Here is a 22390-nt window from a genome sequence, read left to right as displayed (position 1 = left end):
TACATGAGCTTCAGCGCCCAAAAGTAAAGATGACACCAATATAAAAAGAAATTTTACAAAGAACTTCTGGGCAATCCTAGAGCTAAAGACCAGCAAGTCTTACTTCCACAGAAAGCAAATTGGTAGATATTACAATGGAGGAGAACATAAAAAGACATGCCAATAAACAGGACAAAGAGAGGGAGAGTTCATGTGGCTCTTGCAGAGGGATGTCATGACACAATCTATTGAGTTCTGTCAAGAGTCAGCTAGTATGCAGACAAGCATGACCTAGTTGATATAGTGTACTTTGCTTTTTAAAAGTCTTTTGATAGAATCACTCAGCAGAAGTCCCTAAAATTAGTTAGTCTTTCACACAGTATTGGGGAACATCCTCCTGCAAGTAACTAACTACAAATCAAAGGGTAAAGTAAAAAAGTGATAGCTTTTTATGGTGGGTAGATGCTATCAGTGAGCACTTCTGTTCTGCAATCTGTGCTTTTTAACGCATCCCTAACGGAAAGGATGAATCAGTAAGGTATTTCCATTAAGTCATTTTGCACTGCCTACAATCTACGTGTTCCTCAGTCCCCTCAAACCAAAGCTCTGCACAAGCACAGAACTATTAATAAATACATGTGCCTATATAAAAATGTGTTTCAAACTACAGGTATGGCCTGCTTGCCATTCTTACTGGCCACTGAATCTGAGTCCCCACCAATCCCAGAGTTGATCACAAGAGTGTAGGGATTTCCCTGAACTCTTCAAATTTATTCAACATTTGAATGACTTGTTTCAAACCCACTGAACAATCTTGGGATCTAAATGAAAATTCACACTGTTACTTTGTTCTTGAAACAGAAGAGAGATTTTGTAACATTGCATCACCTGCTAGTTACTCACCTCACTCAGTTTGTAGTTTTTGCTAACCTTACAGTACTTACACAGCTCTACCTAGGAAATGCACTGTCATTCCTGTAAAAAAACATGGCTTTCCAAGCAGCTCAGCTGCACTGGGTACCATCATATCTCGGTATTCTTCTGAAAAGGTTAAATGGCTTTCAGCTCATGAACACCAGAATTCCTGAGAAGCAATTCCATTCCAGTTTTATCTTTTTAACTTGTTAATCTACTGAGTAGAAACATGAAGTAATAATTTCCCACCACTGACTATTTCTATGAAGAAATAACAAAGAAATAAGTAATAACATTGTAGAGAGTGACAACTCAAAACTACTACGGAACAAAAAAGAAAGTTACTCTAGATATTTTAATATTTAAAACTATATTTTTTTTGGAGTTGTTTATATTTGATGATAAAACTTGAAATACTTTTTCAACTAACTTTTTAAGAAGGCAGTATTAAATGTTAAACCAAGATCACATGGTTTATTCAGGCTCTAGAAACACTGGTGCATCTCCAAAACAAATTTACATAGAGCTTTGTCCATGTGATAACTGTGAGAGCTGGTTTATTTTTATAGACCGTTGCTAAAGCACTGGTGGACTAAAAATAAGTTCTGTCAAACAATGATACTGTATTGTCAAAACCTTTAACAAACAAATACTTTTCATGGATCATCCAAATCAGGGGAGTGAAAATGAACTGTTACTTTTGAAAAATAAAAAATGAAGACTTAGTATAGATAAAGATTCAGAAACACCTAGAGCTGTTAAGACGCTGGACAGGGGTGAGGAGGTACAAATGTTTAAACGACCTTAGCTTCTAATGATATATAGCATACATGTAAGGTTCACTAGTCCACGGTTTTCTAGATTGGCTGTGGAAGGCTTTTTGTCATTTGTAATCATGAGACTGTGTGCCCTCCATAGGGGCTGCCTCTCTTTCAGCTCTGGTGAGTTTCTGAATAACCTCATTTTCACTTTCTCTGCTCTTCTGAAGCTCAGTGTCCATGTACTAAGTGTTACTAACCTGGCTGTTCTTAGGACATCAAACACAAGCAGTCAGTGATCTCTACTGAACAGTCTCTACTTGTGTCTTAAATTAGCTCTCACTTGTGATTTACCACCACTGACACAAACCCACCTTCTTGAGCTTTTCTTCAGCAAGATCATTATGACATCTATTTAAGTTTTCCATAAATGGCTGCCATAAATGAGAACGTTCTCATGGTGCAGTTGCACCAGGTTACAGGTGAGCACCTGCAATCTGGCATCTTAGCTGTACTGGATATTTCCTTACTCTCAACTGTCAATTGTTGAGGAATTCAGCTTTCCTCCCTTGATCTGAGGACTGATATTGCAGCCTACTGGTATATTTTTATGCCTTTCTTATGTTGATCTTGTGTCCTCTCTACTCAGAATTTCTAGGTATTATGGAACTTCTCAGACACACCACCACTCCACAGAGCCTCAATTGCATGGGGCTTTTTTAGCAGTATATAAAGCCACATTTGCCTTCTCATTGCATTACATTTCTGTAATTTTTCAAGGTTCCTTCTCTTTTAAGGAAGAAATCCTGTATTATTTTTTTTCCTGAAACACTGCACTGATTCAAAGGCATGAATTGGTTGTTTTCACTTAACACCCTTACCTAGCACTGTGTTGATTTTACTTTGTGTTCTTATTTTCTCCCATAGCGATAGCTTGTATCCCATTTTTTACTGGACATACGGATATTTTTTGCACACATCTTCCAAAAATGCCCCTGTTCAAGTTTATGTATTTCTTGTCTCCTATTTCTTTCCTCAGACCCTATTTTTTTTTCCTTCCCAAAATCTTATTCCCTTATTCCCATTGTACATGTGTGCTAGCATTCCCAAATGACTTTTGGAGACAGAACACCAGTCTGTATGTGTAGACACTCCACTTTCATCAAAAGAACCCATGGTGACTGAAAAAAATTAAATCTACCTTTCAGATATGCTCAAACACTGAATTATTCTTGTCCAGGCTGGGCCTCCAGACTGGAAGGAATATTTCTGAGAAATACTACTGAACTTCCAAATAAAAAGTTTAATAAAAAGATCCCTGGATCTTTTACCTCCACCGCTTGTGTCAAAGGAAACAAATCCTCAAAGATCAAATTCCACTTGACTCAAAGTGATGACTTGACTACACATGCACCTCAAGGACCCCATTTACCTTTTCCTACACCCTCATGTTCATTTACTATAGATGAAGAATCTCTCAGGCATTCCCTCCTACTGCCTGCACAGGCAAGAACAGTTCAACAAATTGCTCTGTTGGTTAAAATGTAAAGCCAGCAGGAGACTCTAAGCCAAGTGCACAACCCACCAACGTGTACCAACATGTAACACCACTGCTTACAATTCATCCACCAAAATGGTGAATGTGTTAATTTTAGAAAGAAAATAAGTAAATGAGCAAACAACAGCCCTCAGTAAATCAAAACCCACACTCAAGAACGGAGAAAGGAAGAACAAGACACCTGAAGACCATGCTGTATACTCAAATTATCTGGAAGCATGGTAAGTTTTTCCTATTGTTTCTAACTGACCTAGTACAGTAATGGCATAGAAAGAGAGTCACATACATTCTATGGCAACAAACCACTGAACATGCAAATATACCTATGAACTATTTCAAATTCATACTCAACTATAAGCAGTGATGAGAACAAAATGCCAGTCAAGTAAGTCTTATGAGTATTCCATAAATATAATTCTATCAGTCACTTGAATGATCATGGAAGCCCATGGCTTTTCAAATACAGCTTTACTAGTGCAGAAAGACATGCATCATAATAGATTTTGTATAGTGTGTGGGTTTGCTAAAGTCCTTACAGTTCACTTGAGATGTGTCTGTTTCTCAGCTGTTCCTAATCATATTACCAGCTGCACAAAGCATTTGCAGGCATTTCACAGCCATGTAGTTATCTTCCCTGCTAAAATAAAAATCTTAGTTCAAACTACAAAAGTCTGTTGGATCAGAAGTTATCCATCCAGATAAACAACGTCTGCTTTTTTCCAACTTATTTAAAAAAAAAAAAAAAAAGAAGTTACAAGCAATAAAACAAAGTTAAAGAAAATCAAAGACTGCAAAAAAAAAAACCACTGAAAATCTGTGCAATTTTAATTAGGCTTTTCTGTGCATGTTTTATGATGGAGTTTCTGAATACACAATCACAACCAGGACAATAACTTGCAAGAGATCCCCACTCTTTTTTTGCAGTAAACAATGCTCTGAAAGTAAATTAGCATTGCATGTGAAAAGGAAATGCTGCCTACAGCCCTTTGTTGCAGAATTTAGAAGCTGCACAATGAAGATGGCAGGAAGTTACGGACAAGAAAGGACAGCCCTACAGATGATGTAGTTACAAGCTGCACTTGCAAACTGGTTTTATCCCTACTACTGATGCAACCCACTGGGGATGCCAGGAAACTGTGTACCCGTGTAACAACTACCCTGAGATCATAGGACACTGCCAATCTGCAGAATTATTTTGCACATGAATTAGAGCTATGCTTGGAATAGGAGGGGCTGTCATAGATGGTAATGTGAGGAAAAAAATGATTAGGTTAGTGTCTCCAAATAACTGCCAAAAATGGATAGTTACATTTGTCTGCTTTCTATGACTCAGTTCATCCCAGTAGAAAATACCCTAATCTTCTTATTTATTTTGTAAAGAATAGAAAAAGATTTTTTGAATGTAACTATTCATGTAGTAAAATGAATTTGGTCTCTGTTGATACTGTTCAGGGCTATCCTCTTTTAATGTCTTTGCCTATAGCTATGTAATTCTGGCAGCTGCCAGTCATGGCATAAAGCAGAGATAGTTGGAGCAACACCAGGAACCTGCTGGCTCAAATTACATAGTTACCACTCTTGTACCTTTTCAAAGATTTTTATCCCTTGAAGTTGCATCACGACCCAAGTGCAACTCATAGCCTTCTGCAGCTACCTCTCTACTCTAGCTCTTTCATAATCATAGATAAGACACCCTCCCACCCCACCCAACCAGAGAAGAAGTCATTAACATTTAGGAGACAAAACCACATGGGACTAATATTCTGTTAGTCCTCACCTCATTTTGTGGAACAATAGCAAAAGGCTGGATGACAGCTGCCAGTGGGATGTGAGTTTGTTTGGCCATATCTGAAGATGATGGGAAGCAGTAGGTAGTACATCGGATATAACGAGGGCTGGCATGGCCTAGAACACCCAAAAAAGCATGCACAGTTAAAGACTGATAAAAGGAATCCGCCTGTCCTAAACACAAACGAGAACAACAACAAAACAACAAGAGCATATGCTAAGTTAAATGCATGCTTTTTGTTCTCCCATGGAAGCTTCTGCCCATCTCTTATCAACCCACTGTCTCCCCCTATAGGCAAACCTTTTCTTGCTGTTCAAGTTTAATGCAGAGATTTAAAAGTATAAAGAAAAAAAAAAGCACAATTATTTGCAATGAGAATCTCAATAGAGATTTATTTGAAAATATCCATATCTGAGGTGTTAAAAGGAAATAATATGGATGAAATCCCCAGTGAGAATGTCAACATTGTACATAACAAAATGCAGCAAACTGATACTTACTGCCAAGACCATGCTAATGAGCTATCCCTAATTCAGAAGGTAGGATACCAGTGGTAAATGACCAGGCTCATATATCCTGCAAGATACAGTGTGCTACAATCACTACCCCATTTCTTGTAGCACACTTAGCTCAGTTCCCTCAATGAGGAACTGCGTTCTGCAAGGCAGACAAGTGCACTGGAAGTCCAAGGCAGTTCAGAAACTGCCTTCTTCTGTTCTTTTTTTTTTTTTTTTAAGCAAACAAACTCAGTTTCTTGAGAGGAATTTCTTTGTTCATTAGAACTGCATAATCCCATTCTCAGATAACGTCCAAAAATCTTGATGTGTTTATATGTTTTGTATAGCTTATCCAAGCACTGATCAATTAATGCTGGACTAAATGATACCATCAGTTTTATCTATATTAAAGTATCAAGTCTGCTGTTAAGAGCACGGAATATGGTACTTACAGGGTCTAGGCTGAAGCAATTGGAGGTCCACTAGTCAAATGAAAACACTAAGCCAACTAGACAGGCCCATACTATGTCCCTATGGTTTGAATAGCATTTTCCAAAATTCTTATCTTAAAACACAACAATGATAGAGTCAGTGCTTTTTATAGTGTCCATCTTTTAAAATTTCAAAAGAATCTGAAGAGGGCCTTTTAGTTGCAAAAAATTACGTTAAGAGAAGTTCTGTCAATTATGCATATTACTTTAAATTTCAGCAAGGATAGGAAAGATAAGGGCAAAGTGATATCACGACTTTCATTGGAATTAACCAAAAGTTTAAGAATTCAGTTCTCCCCCCAATGCTCCCCCTCCCACACATACCTGGAAGCAATTTTCCCATTTTATGTCCAATTTAGAGTAAAAAACACCATTTTTAGGTGATAAATGTGAGAATTTAGTCATACATACATATTATTTCATTTCCCCCAAAGCAGTAACAAGGACAGTTACCTTGATCTTGGATTATGCAGTCTGTAGTGACGAGAGGAGGAACCTGTCCTCTTGTGTTTGTAGCATATATCTGTCCTCCCCTAGAAGCTTTGTCATTTTCAATTACTTGAATCTGATGAATAAGAAGCAAGAACAGTGTAAGAAAGATTGGCCATGCATTCAGTTACATCCACAAAGAGTTATACCTTATATAGAGGTGCCATAAACCCATCACATACAAACTTCTAGGATAGTTAAGAACTTTAAAACTATTCAGACACAGCTGAGCAGTGTAACTCACAGCTACAGTTGCCTGTTGGATCTCTACAGAGGTAACACTACACATAGGGGTTGACCAGACCTATGTACAGTGAACAAGGGAGTTCTTCAAAGCATGTTGACTGCTGGAGTCAGACATTTTCAGGAGAGTCTAGCCAGCAAACTGAATAGAGTGAACTGAATAAGCCTTGTTACTGAATCTGGCCTTCCAAGCTCCAAGATCAAACTTAAGCGCAAACAGGTTGCATCACTTTACTCTGATGTCACATATACCAGGTTATCTTTTGTATGGCCATAATTGTGCGAGATGCTGTTCTTCATAAGTGAATGTGTGGGTAATTTATCTGATTGCAATAGTGGGAAGGGTTGGCCCTCAATTCCCCCTCACTAGGCTCTGTGCACAGGATGGTTAAAAAGTGAATGACAACCTACAGAGAGTACCACCTTCCTAGCTGAGCTACATTTCAGCACTGCAATTTAGAAGGTAGCAATTTCAATCCTCAAGAAAAGCCTGTCTGGCCATGAGGTAGTATGTCAACCCTGGAACTCAGTGTTTTAATTCCCTGAGTCATACTACCATGTTGTGAGCTTCCTCCTAGGAAAAAAAAGTGAAGGAGAACAATCACAGAAAACTTCTGGTGAAGCAGCTCTAATCATGTGCAGGTTTATTCTGGTTGAAGATTAGTGAATTATTTACTATAATAGTACTATAATAATATATAATTATTTACTATAATAGTACTGCTTCAGCAGAGGAATGGGAGATTCCTTCCCCCAGACAAGCTTACAGTGTGGTAGTTAATGCATGTAAGTAGAGAGTCCTGTGTCAAAGCTACAACATAGCCTGCTTCAAGAATCCTGACTCTGCAAAGACCTTTTCATGCGTTCAGCTGATCGCCAAAACCTGCATCAGTGTGCTTTCCCCACGAGCACATTTCCCCCCCCACATTGATCAGCTGTTTCCAATAAAAAAAAAAAAACACAAGTTAAATAGTGCCTGCATCTCACAAGGAATTCCTTTGGGTAATAATTAGACTACTTCATTCAAGAAAGATTGACAATCCATATCTTGTTTTATTTTTCCTCTAACACAATTCTAAAAAGAATAGGCTTTTTCCCACCAGTGCACATTCAGGCAGGCTTTAACTGAGCCTTCCGAACCTGTAGGAAGCTTAAGCATTACGTATACCCTGAGCTACTGAAATCCTTACAGGTGTAGAAAAATGCTCAAGCAAGTAGTTCTGGTTGCCTGATGAACTCCTGCAAACAGTGACATGGCTTTTGAGCAAGGGGCTTCTCAGCTTTTCCATGTTTGCAATTTTAGAGTTCACATACCTGTGCTCTGCACCAGTCCTACTTTTTTAACAGTCTACCTGTTACTAAGTTTAAGTCTTGGATCTTTCTGGAGTGGAAAGGAAAGGTGACCAGCTGCACAGAATGCAAGTAATCCCTCAGTACTCCTTACTGTCGTAATGAGAACCGTGTTGAGAATTCCTATTAATGTACTCTGAGTTGTGCATATGTCCCATGTCAGCTAACATTATAAAGCCTCTTCAGTTCTAAACCCAGTACTGTACTCAGTTATTCCAAACTGACAACACAAAGTAAAAAGCCCATGTAGTTAAAAGACCATAAAAAAATTGCAACATAACCTGTAAACCAAGCCATGTAAATGCAATGGCATTAAATAGAGCAGAAATTTACTTTCATAAAACATTAGTGCCATGTTACTTACTGGACTTGGAATAGAGTCAGGATCAAGTTTCTTCTGTTGTAGACCAGAGAACTGTGCTGGACCTCCAGGAAAGGCACCAGGATAAGACAGCTGAGATCCTGCCATCTGAGGTCCATAGTTTGCTGTACAGTTACAAATGACCATTGATATAAACTATTTAAGCTCTGTTATCAATTTTAACATCAGTTTTTGCCATACAAATCATTCTTCTGCTAAATGCAACTTCTCCTTCCTTTCTGTTTTCAGCAAGTACAAGAAATGGGTTATTTTAGCTCATGCAGTCTGTATTTTAAAGGTAAGCTTAAAACTAGGCGTGACAACTCTAGTTCCAAAACTTTTCCATTATATTTTTTGAGCATAATTAAAGTTTTTGCTATTATATAGCATAGTAGGATTGCTGGTAAAGGTTATTACAGCTACTCGAACCAGGCCTTTCACAGGATGGCTCTTGTTGGAATGGACCTTAAAGTCCATCCAGTTCCAACCCCTCTGCCATAGGCAGGGACTCCACCCACTAGATCAGGGTGCCCAGGTCCTCGTCCAACCTAGTCTTAGACACCTCCAGGGATGGAGCATCCACAGATTCTCTGGGTAATCTGTTCCAGTGCCTCACCACCTACAGAGTGAAGAATTTCCTTTTAATCTACATCTTAGCTCTTCTACTTCAAAATCATTCCTCTTTGTCCTATCACTATCTTCCTTTATAAGAAGTTGCTCCCCGTCTTTTTGTAAGCCCCCTTTAAGTACTGAAAGGCCGCAACATGGTCTCCCTGGAGCCTTCTCCAGGCTCCAGCCCCAACTCTCTCAGCCTTTCTTCTCAGCAGAGGTGCTGCTCCAGCCCTCTGATCATCCTCATGGCCCTCCTCTGGACCAGCTGTAACAGATCCACATTAATCCACTCATGCTGGGGGCCCAGACCTGGATGCAGCACCCAAGCTGCATGAGGGCAGAGCAGAGGGGGACAATTCCTTCCCTTGATCTGCTGGCCTCACCTCTGTTGATGTGGCCCAGGATGCAGTTGCCATTCTGGGCTGCAAGTGCGTACTGAAGGTTCATGTTGAGCTTTTCATCCACCAGAAACCCCAAGCCCTCCACAGGGCTGCTCTCAGTGAGTTCTTACCCCAGTCTGTGCTCATGTCTGAGATTGCCCCAACCCAGGTGCAGCACCTTGCACTTAGACTTGTTGAACCTCATTAGGTTCACGTGGGCCAACTTCTCAAGTTTGTCTAGGTCCTTTTGGATTGCATCCCTTCCTTCTGGTGTATCAACTGCACCACTCAGGTTGGTGTCATCTGCAAACTGAATCCCATTATGTCACTGATAAAGACAATAAAAAGCACCGGTCCCAAGATGGACCCCTGAGGAACGCCACTTGTCACCAATGTCCATCTGGACCATGTAGCCACTGACTGCCACTCGCTGGGTGTGACTTTCAAGCCAACTCCTTATCCACTGAATGGTTCACCCTTCAAATGCATCTCTCCAATTCAGAGATCAGGATGTCATGTGAGACTGTGTCAAAGGCCTTACAGAAGTCCAGTTAAATGACATTGGTCAGTCTTCCCTTGTCAACTCATGAAATCACACCATCACAGAAGGCCATCAGATTGGTCAGGCAGGATTTGCCCTTGGTGAAGCTGTGCTGGCTGTCTCAGACAGCTCCTTGTGCCTCGACACTGCTTCCAGGAGGATCTGTTCCATGAACTTTGTCCCAAATACAGAGTCGAGGATCCATAGGTGAGGCTTGTAATTCCCTGGGTCCTCCTTTCTGTCCTTTTTTAAAAAGGAGAGTGATGGTTCCCTTTTTCCAGTCACCAGGAACTTCACCTGACTGCCAGGACTTTTCACACATGGCTTGGCAATGACATCAGCCAGTTCCCTCAGGACCCTGGGATGCACAGCACCAGGCCCCATAGACTTGTACCTGTTCAGTTCCATCAGGTGGTCTTGAACCTGCTCTTTGCTTACAGTGGAAGGGACTCTGTTCCCCCAGCCTCTGCCTAGAGGTTCAGGAATTCGAGAGATGCGTGTGGGAAACCTGACTAGCAGTGAAAACTGAAGCAAAATTTTTGTTGAATACCTCAGCCTTCTCCATGTCCCTTGTTATCAGTTCTCCCTTCTCATTTATCAGGGTGTTACGCTCTTCTTGGCCTTTCTTTTCTGGCCAGTGTACCTTCAGAATCCCTTAATATCGACGTTAATTAATAATTCCTTTAACATCTTTAATAGGTTCATCTGCAGTGGTGAGCACCAGGCCCAGTAACACTTCTCAGGTTGGGTTGCCTAATACCTGGACAAGGAAGTTATCCTCAGTCTCCTGGATCACTTGCAGCCTGCTGTGTGGCTTTTCCAGCAGAATTCTGGGTGGTTGAAGCAGCCACCCATCAGGACAGGTGCCTGTGTTCATGATGCTTCTTGCAGCTGAAGCAGGAAGGCCTCATCAACAGGCTCTCCTTGATCGGCAGCCTGTGGGAGACCCCAACCACAAGGTGTCCTTTATGGATCTGGTCCTTCACCTTTACCCACATGCTTTCAGCCTGTCTGTGGCTGTTTCTTAGAGCTAACTCTGTGCAATCTATCCATTTCTCAACATCCCTGCCCCTCCTTCCCTGCCTGTCTCTTCGGTAGAACTTATAGCTCTTGATTCCAGTGTTCCAGCTGCATCAGTGAGAACCTCCTTACTAACAAGTCGCTGCAAACCAGCCTAGTTAGTTTGACAATTAAAAAGCCAGCTAACTGTTTTACTTACTTGTAACAGGTAAGAAAGCACATTCTTTGTATTCAATTACAAATCTTTATTGCTATAGTAAAGAGGAGTATCTAAAAAGGAGTACCACTCCTTTCTATAATGTTATGACTTTTATCCAATACTAAACAAACATTGTTTCTGACATAAATTAATCTCCTTTTTCTTGTTAAGTTCTCAATAGAGCAATGAACTTTTGAGCAAAACGATATCCTGCCTTGAATGTACTGACAGGCAATAACAACTTCCATTCTACAAAAAGGCAATTGAATTTTCATTTTTCCAAGGCAACAGAACATCACCCGTGAGTGGTCACAGTTCCACCAGTGATTCTCAATATATTTGTTTTTCAATTAGATACCAAACATCACTCTTTACCTTGCTGAGGATGATATCCAGGCCCTGGAGGCTGTCCTGGAAGCTGTTGCAAGTTAGGATTCAGAGGGCCACATCCAGGGATCCCATCTTGCCTGGCCATAGTAGGCAACGAAGGTTGAGCACAAAGGCCACTGAAATTATTTGCTGGTGGAGGAACCCGTGATCCAGGTGGCAAAGCCGTTTGCTGCTGTATCGGAGGTGTTGGCTGTGGAACCTGAAAAGATGCTGGATGCCCAGAAGATGTTTGAGAGCTCGGAGTAGTGCCAGGACCTGAGCAAGAAGTTATTTATCAAATTAGTCAAAAATGACAACCTACTAACTCTGTATGAAAGACATTCTATTTTTACTCCATATATTTGTAACATACAGGGAATATTGAGTTACATAATGACATGCTTCATAAAGCAGATTCTAAATGTCTGTTCATAAAACAAATCAGACCTCACAGTTTAAGTATGAACTGCTTCAGATGTTCAATTTTATTTCTTTCAGCTCTATTTTCAATAAAACCCTACAGCTGGGGTGGGTGGGGAAAGGGAGAAGGAGGCCAGCCTTCAGCAATTCTTGATTAGAGTACACATATCAAAAGCCAATAGTGATTTATAATATTTAAATTTTTAGTGTGAAACAACATTCCTTTTGGCTTAATAATCAATTTCTCTTATGTAGCTTTTTTTTTTTTTGTTAGTTAGATCTTCCCATTTTACTATGACAAACTAAACGGAAGTTAAACCCACTCACTTCAAAACCAGAAGATGGTTGTAAAACAGATGATGTTGAAAGATGAAATGTGGAGTTATTTAGCACACACTGGTGAGGGATAGTTTGTTACGTGTAAAATCCAGATTCTAATTAAAATTCAGAGGACCCTGCAAGTGGTTTTCTTTTTGAGACTTAAAATCTGTAAATGCTCTTTACTTTACAAAACCTGAGTTTTTAGTCAATCATCCCCCAATAGACCTACGGAAAATTAATTTTCAAGAATACTAAAAAAAATAGCAAATTGGGTTTGGAGCAAAAGGACTAATGCTAATAAACAAATACTAAAATGTATCTTCTGTCAGACTTGTGAACTAAGAGAAGTGTTACATGCAAATCATGCTCAGGTTCTCTACTGGTACACACTAACATTGCTCCAGCAGAATAATAAGCCATGAATTTGAGTGCTCAGTCAAGTTACACCAACTTTGCCTTACCTCTAAGCAAAAATCAGAAGAATAAAACCCAACACAGGGGCATAACTGTAAAGACACCCTTCAGACCACTGAAGACATGGTATCTCAACATTCCCGCATGTAACAAGATAAGCAAGAACATTATATAATTGTTGCTGGAGGCAATATAATGAAGGCAGGAAGAAAAGCAATACTTTTTGCTCTAAATAATATGAGTTGCTGCATATGAAGTACTGAAATTGCTGAATATGAAGTGCTGCCATAGAGGTGCTGGGCCACAGTTCATCTTGTAAAGAACTATCTGACTTAATTGTGTACTTGCAGTTCAGTACACCAAGGCTGAAGTCAAAATTATTTTTTCTAAGGTGAAGAAGCACGTTTCACAAGCCGTTGTGCAAATGGAAGGTCAGATCCCTGGCAGTTACACAACTTTCATTAAACTCAAGTTAGTAACTTGTCAAGTCAGAGAAGGAACAATGATATAACATCAGTGCAGCCTGAACTGAAATGTTCATCTTTTCACATATCTTATGATGATATCAGCCACTAAAGTGATCTTAGTTTAGCAAACTTGTCCTCATAAATGCCCTGCCACAGAGAAACAAGGTGCTAACTAAATTCTACTGCTTTCCAGTCAAATGGTAAATTTGACCAAGAAATACTCAGAAATAGCAGATATAGCCAGACAGAAAATTACTCATGGGAAGCAATTTGTGTGGAAGAATCACGTGATCACATCTTTGCCTCATGTTTCAGTTTTAATCCCAAATTAAATGCAAATATAGTTTAGTTTTTCTTCATCTAAATTTTAAGTTCTGGGCAAAAAAAGAGTAAGATAAGAGAGAAACTATAAAAAAGCTAAGAAAAACAAGACAATGTCTGTATATTACTGATCATGTCTTGGCTGTCACTGGCAGCATGAACAAACAATGAGAAATGACAGATAAGATAAGCAACATGTACGGAAGGCTCAGCAAATTTTGATTCAGAACTAGCTCTAGAACACTGATGTAAAAGACTGAATGAGAATAAAAATGTAAGAACTTGAGCAAATGATAGCATGCAAGAATTTATCTGCTTATATACAAGTTCTTTCTAATTACTATAGTCTCAATAGCTTTAACTCAGGAAAAAGTCAAACAGACAAACCAGATAAAAATGATTACCATAGCTATTTATTTGCATGCTGTTGAGCTGGTTAGCAAGTTGTGTTGTAGATGAAGTGGATGCAGTATTTGGGTAGGCTGGCTGTGACTGATGACTGTAGGGAGGATAGGAAGGTCCTGTATTGTTTGGAGGTGGAGGGCCTTGAAACCTGAAGGGAAAAATGAGTGTGGTTATGCAAGGAACTACATCAACTAGTCATAATCCCAGAAGGTCCAATACCTTCTCAAGGGTGGTGCTGAAACAATTAAGTAGGTTGATCAAACTTTCCAGAGAATTCTCATGTTCTGCTCAGAAGTATATTTTTGTTAAAATAGTCATGAAGCACAAAGAGAGATTGCAGTTTTTCAAACGTGTTTGTATACTTACTAGAAACAAAGAAGCTTGAGTATTCCATGGAGAAGAGACAGAATAACTATATGAAAGCTCAAAGATTAAGAAAGTGAAGCTTCTGAATTTAGCAAATACCTCCACCCCCTTTACATGCTAATGAAGGAAGCTCCCCTATCAGGGATGAATGAAAAGTATTCAGAGAATATCTGCAAAGAGAGGGCAATGGACAGAGAAACTGTTAAGGAGTTCTCAGTTATAGAGGGAAGAGGAGGATGAAGGTGGGGAAAAACTGCTGCATGGTTACCAGACACAGGAAGGCATAAAGGCAAGAGAAAGAACTGAAGTAAAGGAAGAGGTAACACGCGGCACTATTTCATTCTGATCAAATGAGATCTCAGGCTATCTACATCTCTCCCTGCTATCTACGTTGTTTTATCTACAACCATTTTTAAAACTGGGGACAGTCCTAGGTATATCAAGAGAAGAATTCACTTTCCTTGAAATTTTGATATGGAGATTTCCTTTCCTGGAACAGCAGCTCTCAGCAGTTTGGGAATAAAACAAGATCAGGTAAAAACAATAGGTGTGTAGCTGTCAGGACAGTGACCAAAACTTAGGGAAGAGAATCAGTATTTTGCTGGGCTGGTCACATCACTTTGACTTTCATTTTCCTTGTTTTCAGGTCTTCAGGACAACCACTACTTCTTCCCATCCGTTTGTACACCTTTTTTTTTTCCACCCTCAACAGACGACCAGGGTGTGGGTCCTCTTTACATAGTTGTAACACACAGGCAACAGGCTTTCCTATTCTGATGCCTCATAAAACATACGCATGGCTTTACTTGAACACAAATAATTTCACCACAACCAAACAATTACAGAAGCAGAGTAAGGCTTCAATCAACTGAAACAAGAATGTTGTTACATGAAATTAAGTTCGCTAAAGCTAAAATAGCTATAGGTACACAAACTCTGATTCTGTCACTCATGGGAGGTCAGCAAAATAATTAATAATTGACAGAATTAAGAGTTAAGTGCATTTACCCACTTACAACCCAGCCTGCAATACAACCACTCTGTAATCAAGCTTGTCCACCATATCCTTTCATCCCCTCATACCATAATTTTTCCAAGATTCATTTTTACAGCTTCAACCTGTCCCTAGTTTTCTCCCTTCCCCACTCCCATCTCCTTCACTTCTTCCTATAAGTTCTGGAGGCAGGAAAATACCACTTAAATTCTTTACAATTACTCTCAGCTAACTGACTGAGCAAAAGAGCAGCAGCCATCCATCTGAAAAATTATATCAAACCTATATTATAAAAATGTCTTTAAAGTACCCTACAGATCCTTGGCTGTGATCCCACAGCAACGAGGCAAAGACAAGAGGGGGGAAAAAAACTACAGCTATATAGACACATACCAGCTTCTAGTCAAAACTCACCAGCAACTATTAATTTTTAAATAACTTCTTGGTACCTCACAACAAAGTAGAATTAAGACATCAGAAAGTAACTTTTAAAAAAAAGCAACTTATAAGTGCTCTCTGAAGAGAGCATATATAAAACACCTTACTGCTGCTTTTAAGCAATGAGTCTAAGGTTCAAGCAGAAATAATACTATAATTATCTGGTTCAAACAGAAATATACTGTATGATCTAGCAGCTTAACATCACAGAGAAATTAACTAGAAGATCTAGTTCAGAACTGGAGTAAGTCAGAACTGCTGAAAATAAAAGGGAAGCCATACTTATTGCCAGTGAAACAGCCAAAGAGATGAAAGAGAGGTCAAATAACTTAGATCTCATGTATTAATTCTTGAAAGTCACCTGTGCATTGGCTGTCCTGCTGCACTGGGCCCATTCTGGAAGTTGGTCTGGCTCAACTGATGTGTACCAGGTGGTGGAGGCCCAACAGGAGCTGAAGATCCAAGAGGCAAAGTTGATTTTGACATACCTGCCAAACAGGAAGTACTTTTATGTAAGAATCCTTAAAAAAAAAAAAAAAAAGCACAAGATCATAAAAAATTACAAGGTTTCAGCCCTGCTTTATGATGACCCCCAAAGGTCTCTTCTAACCTCAGCCTTTCTGTAAGAAAGGAAAGATTCTTGGTCAGCTATAGAAGCATATATGAAAAAGACAGCAAAAAAGGAACCAACCAGTAGTTGTTAACCTTCCAGCAAAAGAACCCAAGAGGGACATAAAGAAACAATCAAGAATGGAGAAACAGACCCTCCAATCCAATTTGGGATACTGGAAGTTCCCTATCATCCGGCTACTTTTGTAGTGAGAAGCATGAGATCCCTTTGCTTTCAGAGACCTTGTCAGAAAGAAAATTTGGAACAATCTTAAAAAAAAAAAGAAAAAAAAGCCACAAAACCCCCCACCAATGCTGCTTCCATATGTAGGCCCAGTAAATCTATGCTAAGAAGGGTTAATTCAGATCTAGAACATCAACTATAAAGGGATTATAATTTATGTAAGAACCACTGTTGAATAAACAGTTTTTTCAATCTTTATTTCTTGAATTATATTAAATTACTCTAACCTCAAAAATTTGTTTGGCACCTAAACTGGTATTTTTTCCTAGCACTGTAATATGCCAATTACCAGAAGTAATTCTGACTACATTTAGCATTGGGTTAAAGTAACACAACTCCTGATGTTTTTACAAAGAATATTTTTTATATAAAACAAGCAAATAGTTGAATATTTGGTTCTGTTATTACCCTACCCAATGACAAATACTGAGTTTAATGTAAATTACCATAATCTGACTGGTATTAAAAAAATAATTCAGTCATCTTTATTATTTTAACTGTCATTTTCCTCTGTGAAATCATATTGAGATGATCCCTCTCTTTCCTCCCTACTTTGCCTAGGTGTGTTAATAGACTTAATGAAGGAAGGGGGATTCTTACTTTTGGGATATTCCCCACAGTCCCAATTCACACGTTTAGTATGCCTAGCATTAGCTGAAATCAGACCACTATGACTTACAGCAAAATGGGCTTAAGTTCTGTGCTCTCAAATTTCTTTTGTTGATGTTTTGTTTTTAAGACCTCAGCCACTATATTCTCACTTATTAAACTTCTTGAAAAATCTGAAGCCACATACCAAGTTAAAATGAATGAAATGGAAAGGAGAGACGGTAACAGTCAGGTTTATCTTTTGGATGTCAAATTACATTATCTGTAGCATGATTTCATTTGTAAACAGCAAACAAGCCATCTGCATGTAAAAGCTACACAATTTCCCTTTCCTCATGGAAAGTAACTGTCTCCTAAGCATTCAGAAAGCAGATGGGCTCCAATTACCGAGCATTATCCAAACACATCACCCAGCAAGCAAGCTTAAGTAGTAAAACATCAACCTGTATTTATAGGCACATTTGTGCTCAGGAACCTGGTTGGACACAGGTCCCACTGCAAAGAATACAACCCATTTCTGAAATCCTCCTTGCCATTAACACATAGGAGTTGAGAAACATTTCTTTATTCCCAGAATTTTGTTGTTGTATTAACACCTGTATTAGGTTAATCACAGCACAGCACTGAGCACTGGTGCCTACTGCTTCCCTGACAATGGTATTCACACACAGAGGTCAGAATCCCACTACCAGGCATCCTACATCAACATCTGAGCATAAACAGTAATGCAAGCAAAGCCAGGGCAGGATCCCATTGCATCAGCCAGCAGTGTAAAGCTGAGCACTGTATGTTGACTCAAGTACCATGAAGAGATGCAAAACACCAAAAGAGATACAAAACAAAACAAAACAGGCAGACTGAAAATATATTTTAAGTCAATTTTATACCTTGTTGAGGTGCTGCATATGAGGAGTTGGGATCACCATAATGAAGTGAAGAATTAGGTGGTCCAAAACTTGTAGAAAAGCCTCCCGTTCTTGGCTGGGATTGGGAATACGGAGGAGCTGCAACATAACTTTGTTGACTCATGATGGCAATATTCTTACTCCAAGTATGGGGTCCTCCTTAATGATCTGCAAAAGAGAACATGATACCTGCTACTACTCTTCACTCTTTGGACATTTTAAAAGGCTGAGAATTACACTTCCAAAAAGACCTAAGACATACATGGAAGCAAAAATGGATTTGGAGGTCAGGGGAAAACAATGCTTTTGTTTGACTGCAGCTGGTTGTTGCTTTCCTTACCACTGTGTGAATTCAAACAATTCACTGAATTTATCTGAACAGGATTCATCTCTCCCAGGCAAGAGAAAAACTGTAACTGAAGAATGTATAGGTGGAAGAAAACATCTCAAATTGTTCTCTTCACAGGGAAGAACTAGACTTCTGCTACACCTGCAAAACAGACAGTGAGGCCCACACGCCAGATACCACGTACTTGGAAAAAATCAGGAAAAGCAGAGTGACTAGAGAACAGAACTAGCAAATCCTTCTCCAGTGCTGGCAGATTTGTTTTAGATGGGGTATGGGACAGAGTAGTAGCTCTTCATCAAACCTTCTACATCATCCCTAATCCCAGCAAGTAAGTAATGGCTTGCTTTCAATGCTGGTGAAACTGTGAATAAATTACAGGATGGACAGAGATCCAACTTCCAGCTGTCTTCCACATTACTGGCCCACACCTGAGCAGGCTTTTTTACTAAGGGACTCTGTAGTGTGATGAAATGGAGCACAAGGCATTCCACAAGTGAGAGCCTGTTCTCTGAGGGCAGTATGGCCTCAACAGTACCATACACTGTCCAAACTGTTACCAAGGCATCTTTTACCTGAGCTTTCACATCTTGATTCTGTTGTTTTCAGAGAAAGAAAGAAAAATAAATAAAACAGCAGAATTTGATTAAAAGCAATCAAAATAAGTTTTCTGATGATGAGACATTCACAAGACATTTTATCTCTTTCCTGCAGTGATTTTTCCTGCAACATACTTCTAGGAAACTTTAATGAACCAGAAAAATCTGATGAATGCTACTAAACCAAACTAACTACGCTACTAAACCAGATGACTGTATTTTACATGGCCAGTTCGCAAATACAGAGCACTTTCCACCAAGGGATCTGAAAAGTTACAGATGTACACTGCAGCCTTGATTGCCAACTTTCACTTTTGTAAGATTCTTCACTTTTGATTTCATGTTGAATTTAACAAAAATAGAACACCACTAACTTTCTTTAAACCCAAATTAAGAGTGTTTTGAGAAATGATGAGGATCTGAACGAGCATTTAGTGTTTCTGTGAAGCCCCAACTAGGGCATCCCCAAAGAACTAGAGATCCATTACCTAAACCAGCATTTCATATGCTAAATGTTCCTTTAAAATAGCTTTACCAGCCACCTATATTTCGCATTCTTTGGACTGTAGCATGAGGTGATCTTTGAGTATGCAGTCTGGATCAGGAATTGCGATCCATAAGCACGCATGAAGGCATCACCTAAATCAGACACCCACAAAACCATGAAATAGACAAATTCATACTGCACTGACACATCAGTAGAGAAAAGCTACACTCATCACAAAACCCACCTCTTGGCTTCTCTTATTAAACACACATTTCTGAAAAAAAGAGTTTTACTGATCTATCATGTCAGACAAGAAGCCACTTGGAACTGGGTGCAGGGCCCTGCTCTCTTCACACACTGCTTGTGGCACAAAGCCACACTCCTCATAGAGGCGTAGGATTTCTTGACTGAAGCATTAAACTGCTTTGGGTGGGCAAGCTTAGGGGGTTCTCTCCTATTTCTTAGTTAAGAAGGTAAGCACAGAAAAAGGGGAAAAATACTTACACAGAGGGGCTTCTTGCTGCCAGCCATACTTTCTTCCCCCCTACCCCTATCAGAAGGGACATGACCATGTGAGTTTTTTTACTCCAAAACAGTAAGTCAACACCAAATTATCTACACACTGGTATAAACGTATAAATACTTTAAATATATAAAAAGGAAGAAATTTGCACTTTGAGGCTGCTGCAGCTGCCTCAACCTTTAACTGTAACAGTGTCCATGGAAAGCTACTTCCCCCACAACTTCCTCACACAGTCACACAAAATCTTGCCACGTCAAACTTCCCACAGGCGCTACAAACATGCAGAGGTTGTGCTGGAGAGAGACAGGAACTCTCAGCCACACACAGGGAGGACAACGCAAGCTTATCCAACATAACTCCAGATTCTGTTCAACACTGATAATATTTAATCCCTTCTCAGACACGTACATATAGAAACATTTAATGAAACTGGTTTGGAGACAACATCCAAGGTACCAACAGACACAGATCCCTTAGGATTTTAGTGATCAGATTATGATGAGAGACATCCGGATTCGTTCTGGAAATGGCATGAGAAAGATCACAGGGTCAGCTAAGCTGAGGGCTTTCCCCGGGTTTGTTTACTACAATGTAATTAAAAGAAAGGACAAAATAAGATTTTGACTCCCCCATTTAGCACCAGGTGACCTTACGCTCCATGGCCTGAAGAACACCACTGACACAAGCGCCTCTCCACGACTTACTGCTACCCCAGCACCGGCTGGCAGCACCCCTCAGAGGGCGGCTGCACCTACACTGCACCCCACCGCCCCGCTACCTCTGTGAAACCGTAAAATCCCCTCGTGTGAACACAGAGGCAGGACAACAGAGTTAAAAATGAAAGGCCATGCTCTCTGCCACCCGACAGAGAGCTATGAGCTCTGCGTTTCTGTAGAGGCGCCGTGGCGGTGTACGCCTAGAGAGCAGTGCTATCCCTCCCCAGAGCACGCTGCAACCTCTGCTTAGCAGACAGCCTTTGCCACGGGTACCTCCGCACAGGCTCAGGCCAGCACACGGCTGCACCCCCCGCTCTTTATTTCTACAGCACTCATCTGGAGGCAGCTCGGGAAACACCGCCTTAAGCTCCCCGAGCCCCGCTCGGGACCCGCCCGGCACCTGCCCGCCGCCGCCGCAGCCGCTCCCCTCCGATCCCCGTACCTGTGCCAGGACTCCCCACAGCCCTCGTCCCCTCTCCCCCCGCCGCGGCCGTTAGGGCCGTTTGGACCGTTAGTGCCGTTACCTGGGCGCCTCATGCAGCCTCCGCCCGCGCCGCCGCACGAGGCCGCCGCTCAGCCGAGTGCCACGTCTGAACCCGCGCGCGCGCCGCCGCCACCGCTCCCCCCGCCGCCGGGAGCGCGCCCGGCCCCGCTGACTGCGCCTGCGCAGTGAGCACAGCAGAGCCCGGCTCGCAGCGGCCAGCAGGAACCAGCTGAGCGCGGGCGGGGTTGCTGTGAGGGACGCGCCGCAGCGGGGGTGCGGCTCTAAGTCGGCTTAGCCCCGCTGTACGGGGACACGATTCCTCTTTAAACACAGACAAGCATGAAGAATGCAAGCACTTTTCCTCGCGTGTGCTTTCAAAACGTGTACCTGCGGCAATACGTAGCGCATGTATTTACAGACGCAAAATTACGCCTCCTGAATATCCAGAGTGAAACACGACCCAGGTGCCTTACCTGCTTGCCTGCCCTGGTTTGAGTTACTGTCCGAGCACAATTAAAAACACCGCCTTGGTTACAGCACAGAATCAGTGGTTTCCTAATTAACGACGTAGAAACACAGGAGTAACAAGATGAGGAAGATGTACTGGAGAAGTTTGCCTGTTCTTTCCAGTCAAAAAGCAAGCAATCTCTTCATGGTGCTGAGGTTAAAAAAAATAATAAATAAATAAATAAATAAAATAAGGCAAAAGAAAACCAAAAAGTCATTCAATTAAAGCCCCATCCTTTGAGTGGAGCGAAATCTCAGTAGTAAGACAAAATTTTCAGACAAGATTGTCAAAAACATTCATTACTATACAAAATAATTTTGAAAAAATAACAATGCCTTTGAAATAGATGTCAAAAATGGAGGGGCATCCTTTACAGGACAGACTTGGAAGAAGCCTCTTTAGGCAACACGAAGAGGCAAGAACGCGTCTCGATGAGGCTTTGTACTTGCTCTCCAGGGCTGGTCTCACCACTGAATAACATAAGCTGATTTTCTAGATGTTATTGGAATTAATGCTGTTGGATATTCTGCTCAAACTTTTCCAAACTCTCACTCTTGTCTAACCAGAATGGAAATCTTAGTCCAGGAGGTGAAAAGCATCAGTTAAATGGCATGTGGTTTTGGCTGTGGAGCATCAGTGACTCTTTCATAAGCAAGATGCAAA

The 22390-nt window shown here is 40.6% G+C and overlaps 1 protein-coding gene across 6 annotated transcripts in view; it reads right to left on the bottom strand.

The window, feature by feature from the left end:
- The window catches only part of LOC309877530 (protein transport protein Sec24D-like), a 54355-nt gene extending 32982 nt beyond the window's left edge, over positions 1 to 21373 (bottom strand). The window contains exons 1-10 of one of the 6 annotated variants that reach the window (XM_082758953.1): positions 20428 to 20539; positions 20001 to 20046; positions 18405 to 18554; positions 18047 to 18232; positions 16059 to 16185; positions 13899 to 14047; positions 11558 to 11827; positions 8434 to 8555; positions 6441 to 6552; positions 4988 to 5115 (exon numbers count right to left, since the gene is read on the bottom strand). In XM_082758953.1, coding sequence (XP_082615079.1) covers positions 4988 to 5115; positions 6441 to 6552; positions 8434 to 8555; positions 11558 to 11827; positions 13899 to 14047; positions 16059 to 16185; positions 18047 to 18188 — 1050 coding nt within the window. In that variant the 5' untranslated portion in view covers positions 18189 to 18232; positions 18405 to 18554; positions 20001 to 20046; positions 20428 to 20539. Of the gene's footprint in view, positions 1 to 4987; positions 5116 to 6440; positions 6553 to 8433; positions 8556 to 11557; positions 11828 to 13898; positions 14048 to 16058; positions 16186 to 18046; positions 18233 to 18404; positions 18555 to 20000; positions 20047 to 20427; positions 20540 to 21259 lie in introns of those variants that run through there. The other 5 variants (XM_082758954.1, XM_082758952.1, XM_082758956.1 and 2 more) reach the window with 5 other exon arrangements.
- Between the last annotated feature and the right edge of the window lie 1017 nt (positions 21374 to 22390).

Source organism: Aythya marila (genome assembly GCF_965140915.1).
Source record: "Aythya marila genome assembly, chromosome: 4".
NCBI classification, from domain to species: Eukaryota; Metazoa; Chordata; class Aves; order Anseriformes; family Anatidae; genus Aythya; species Aythya marila.
This window is presented reverse-complemented; position numbering and strand designations above follow the sequence as displayed.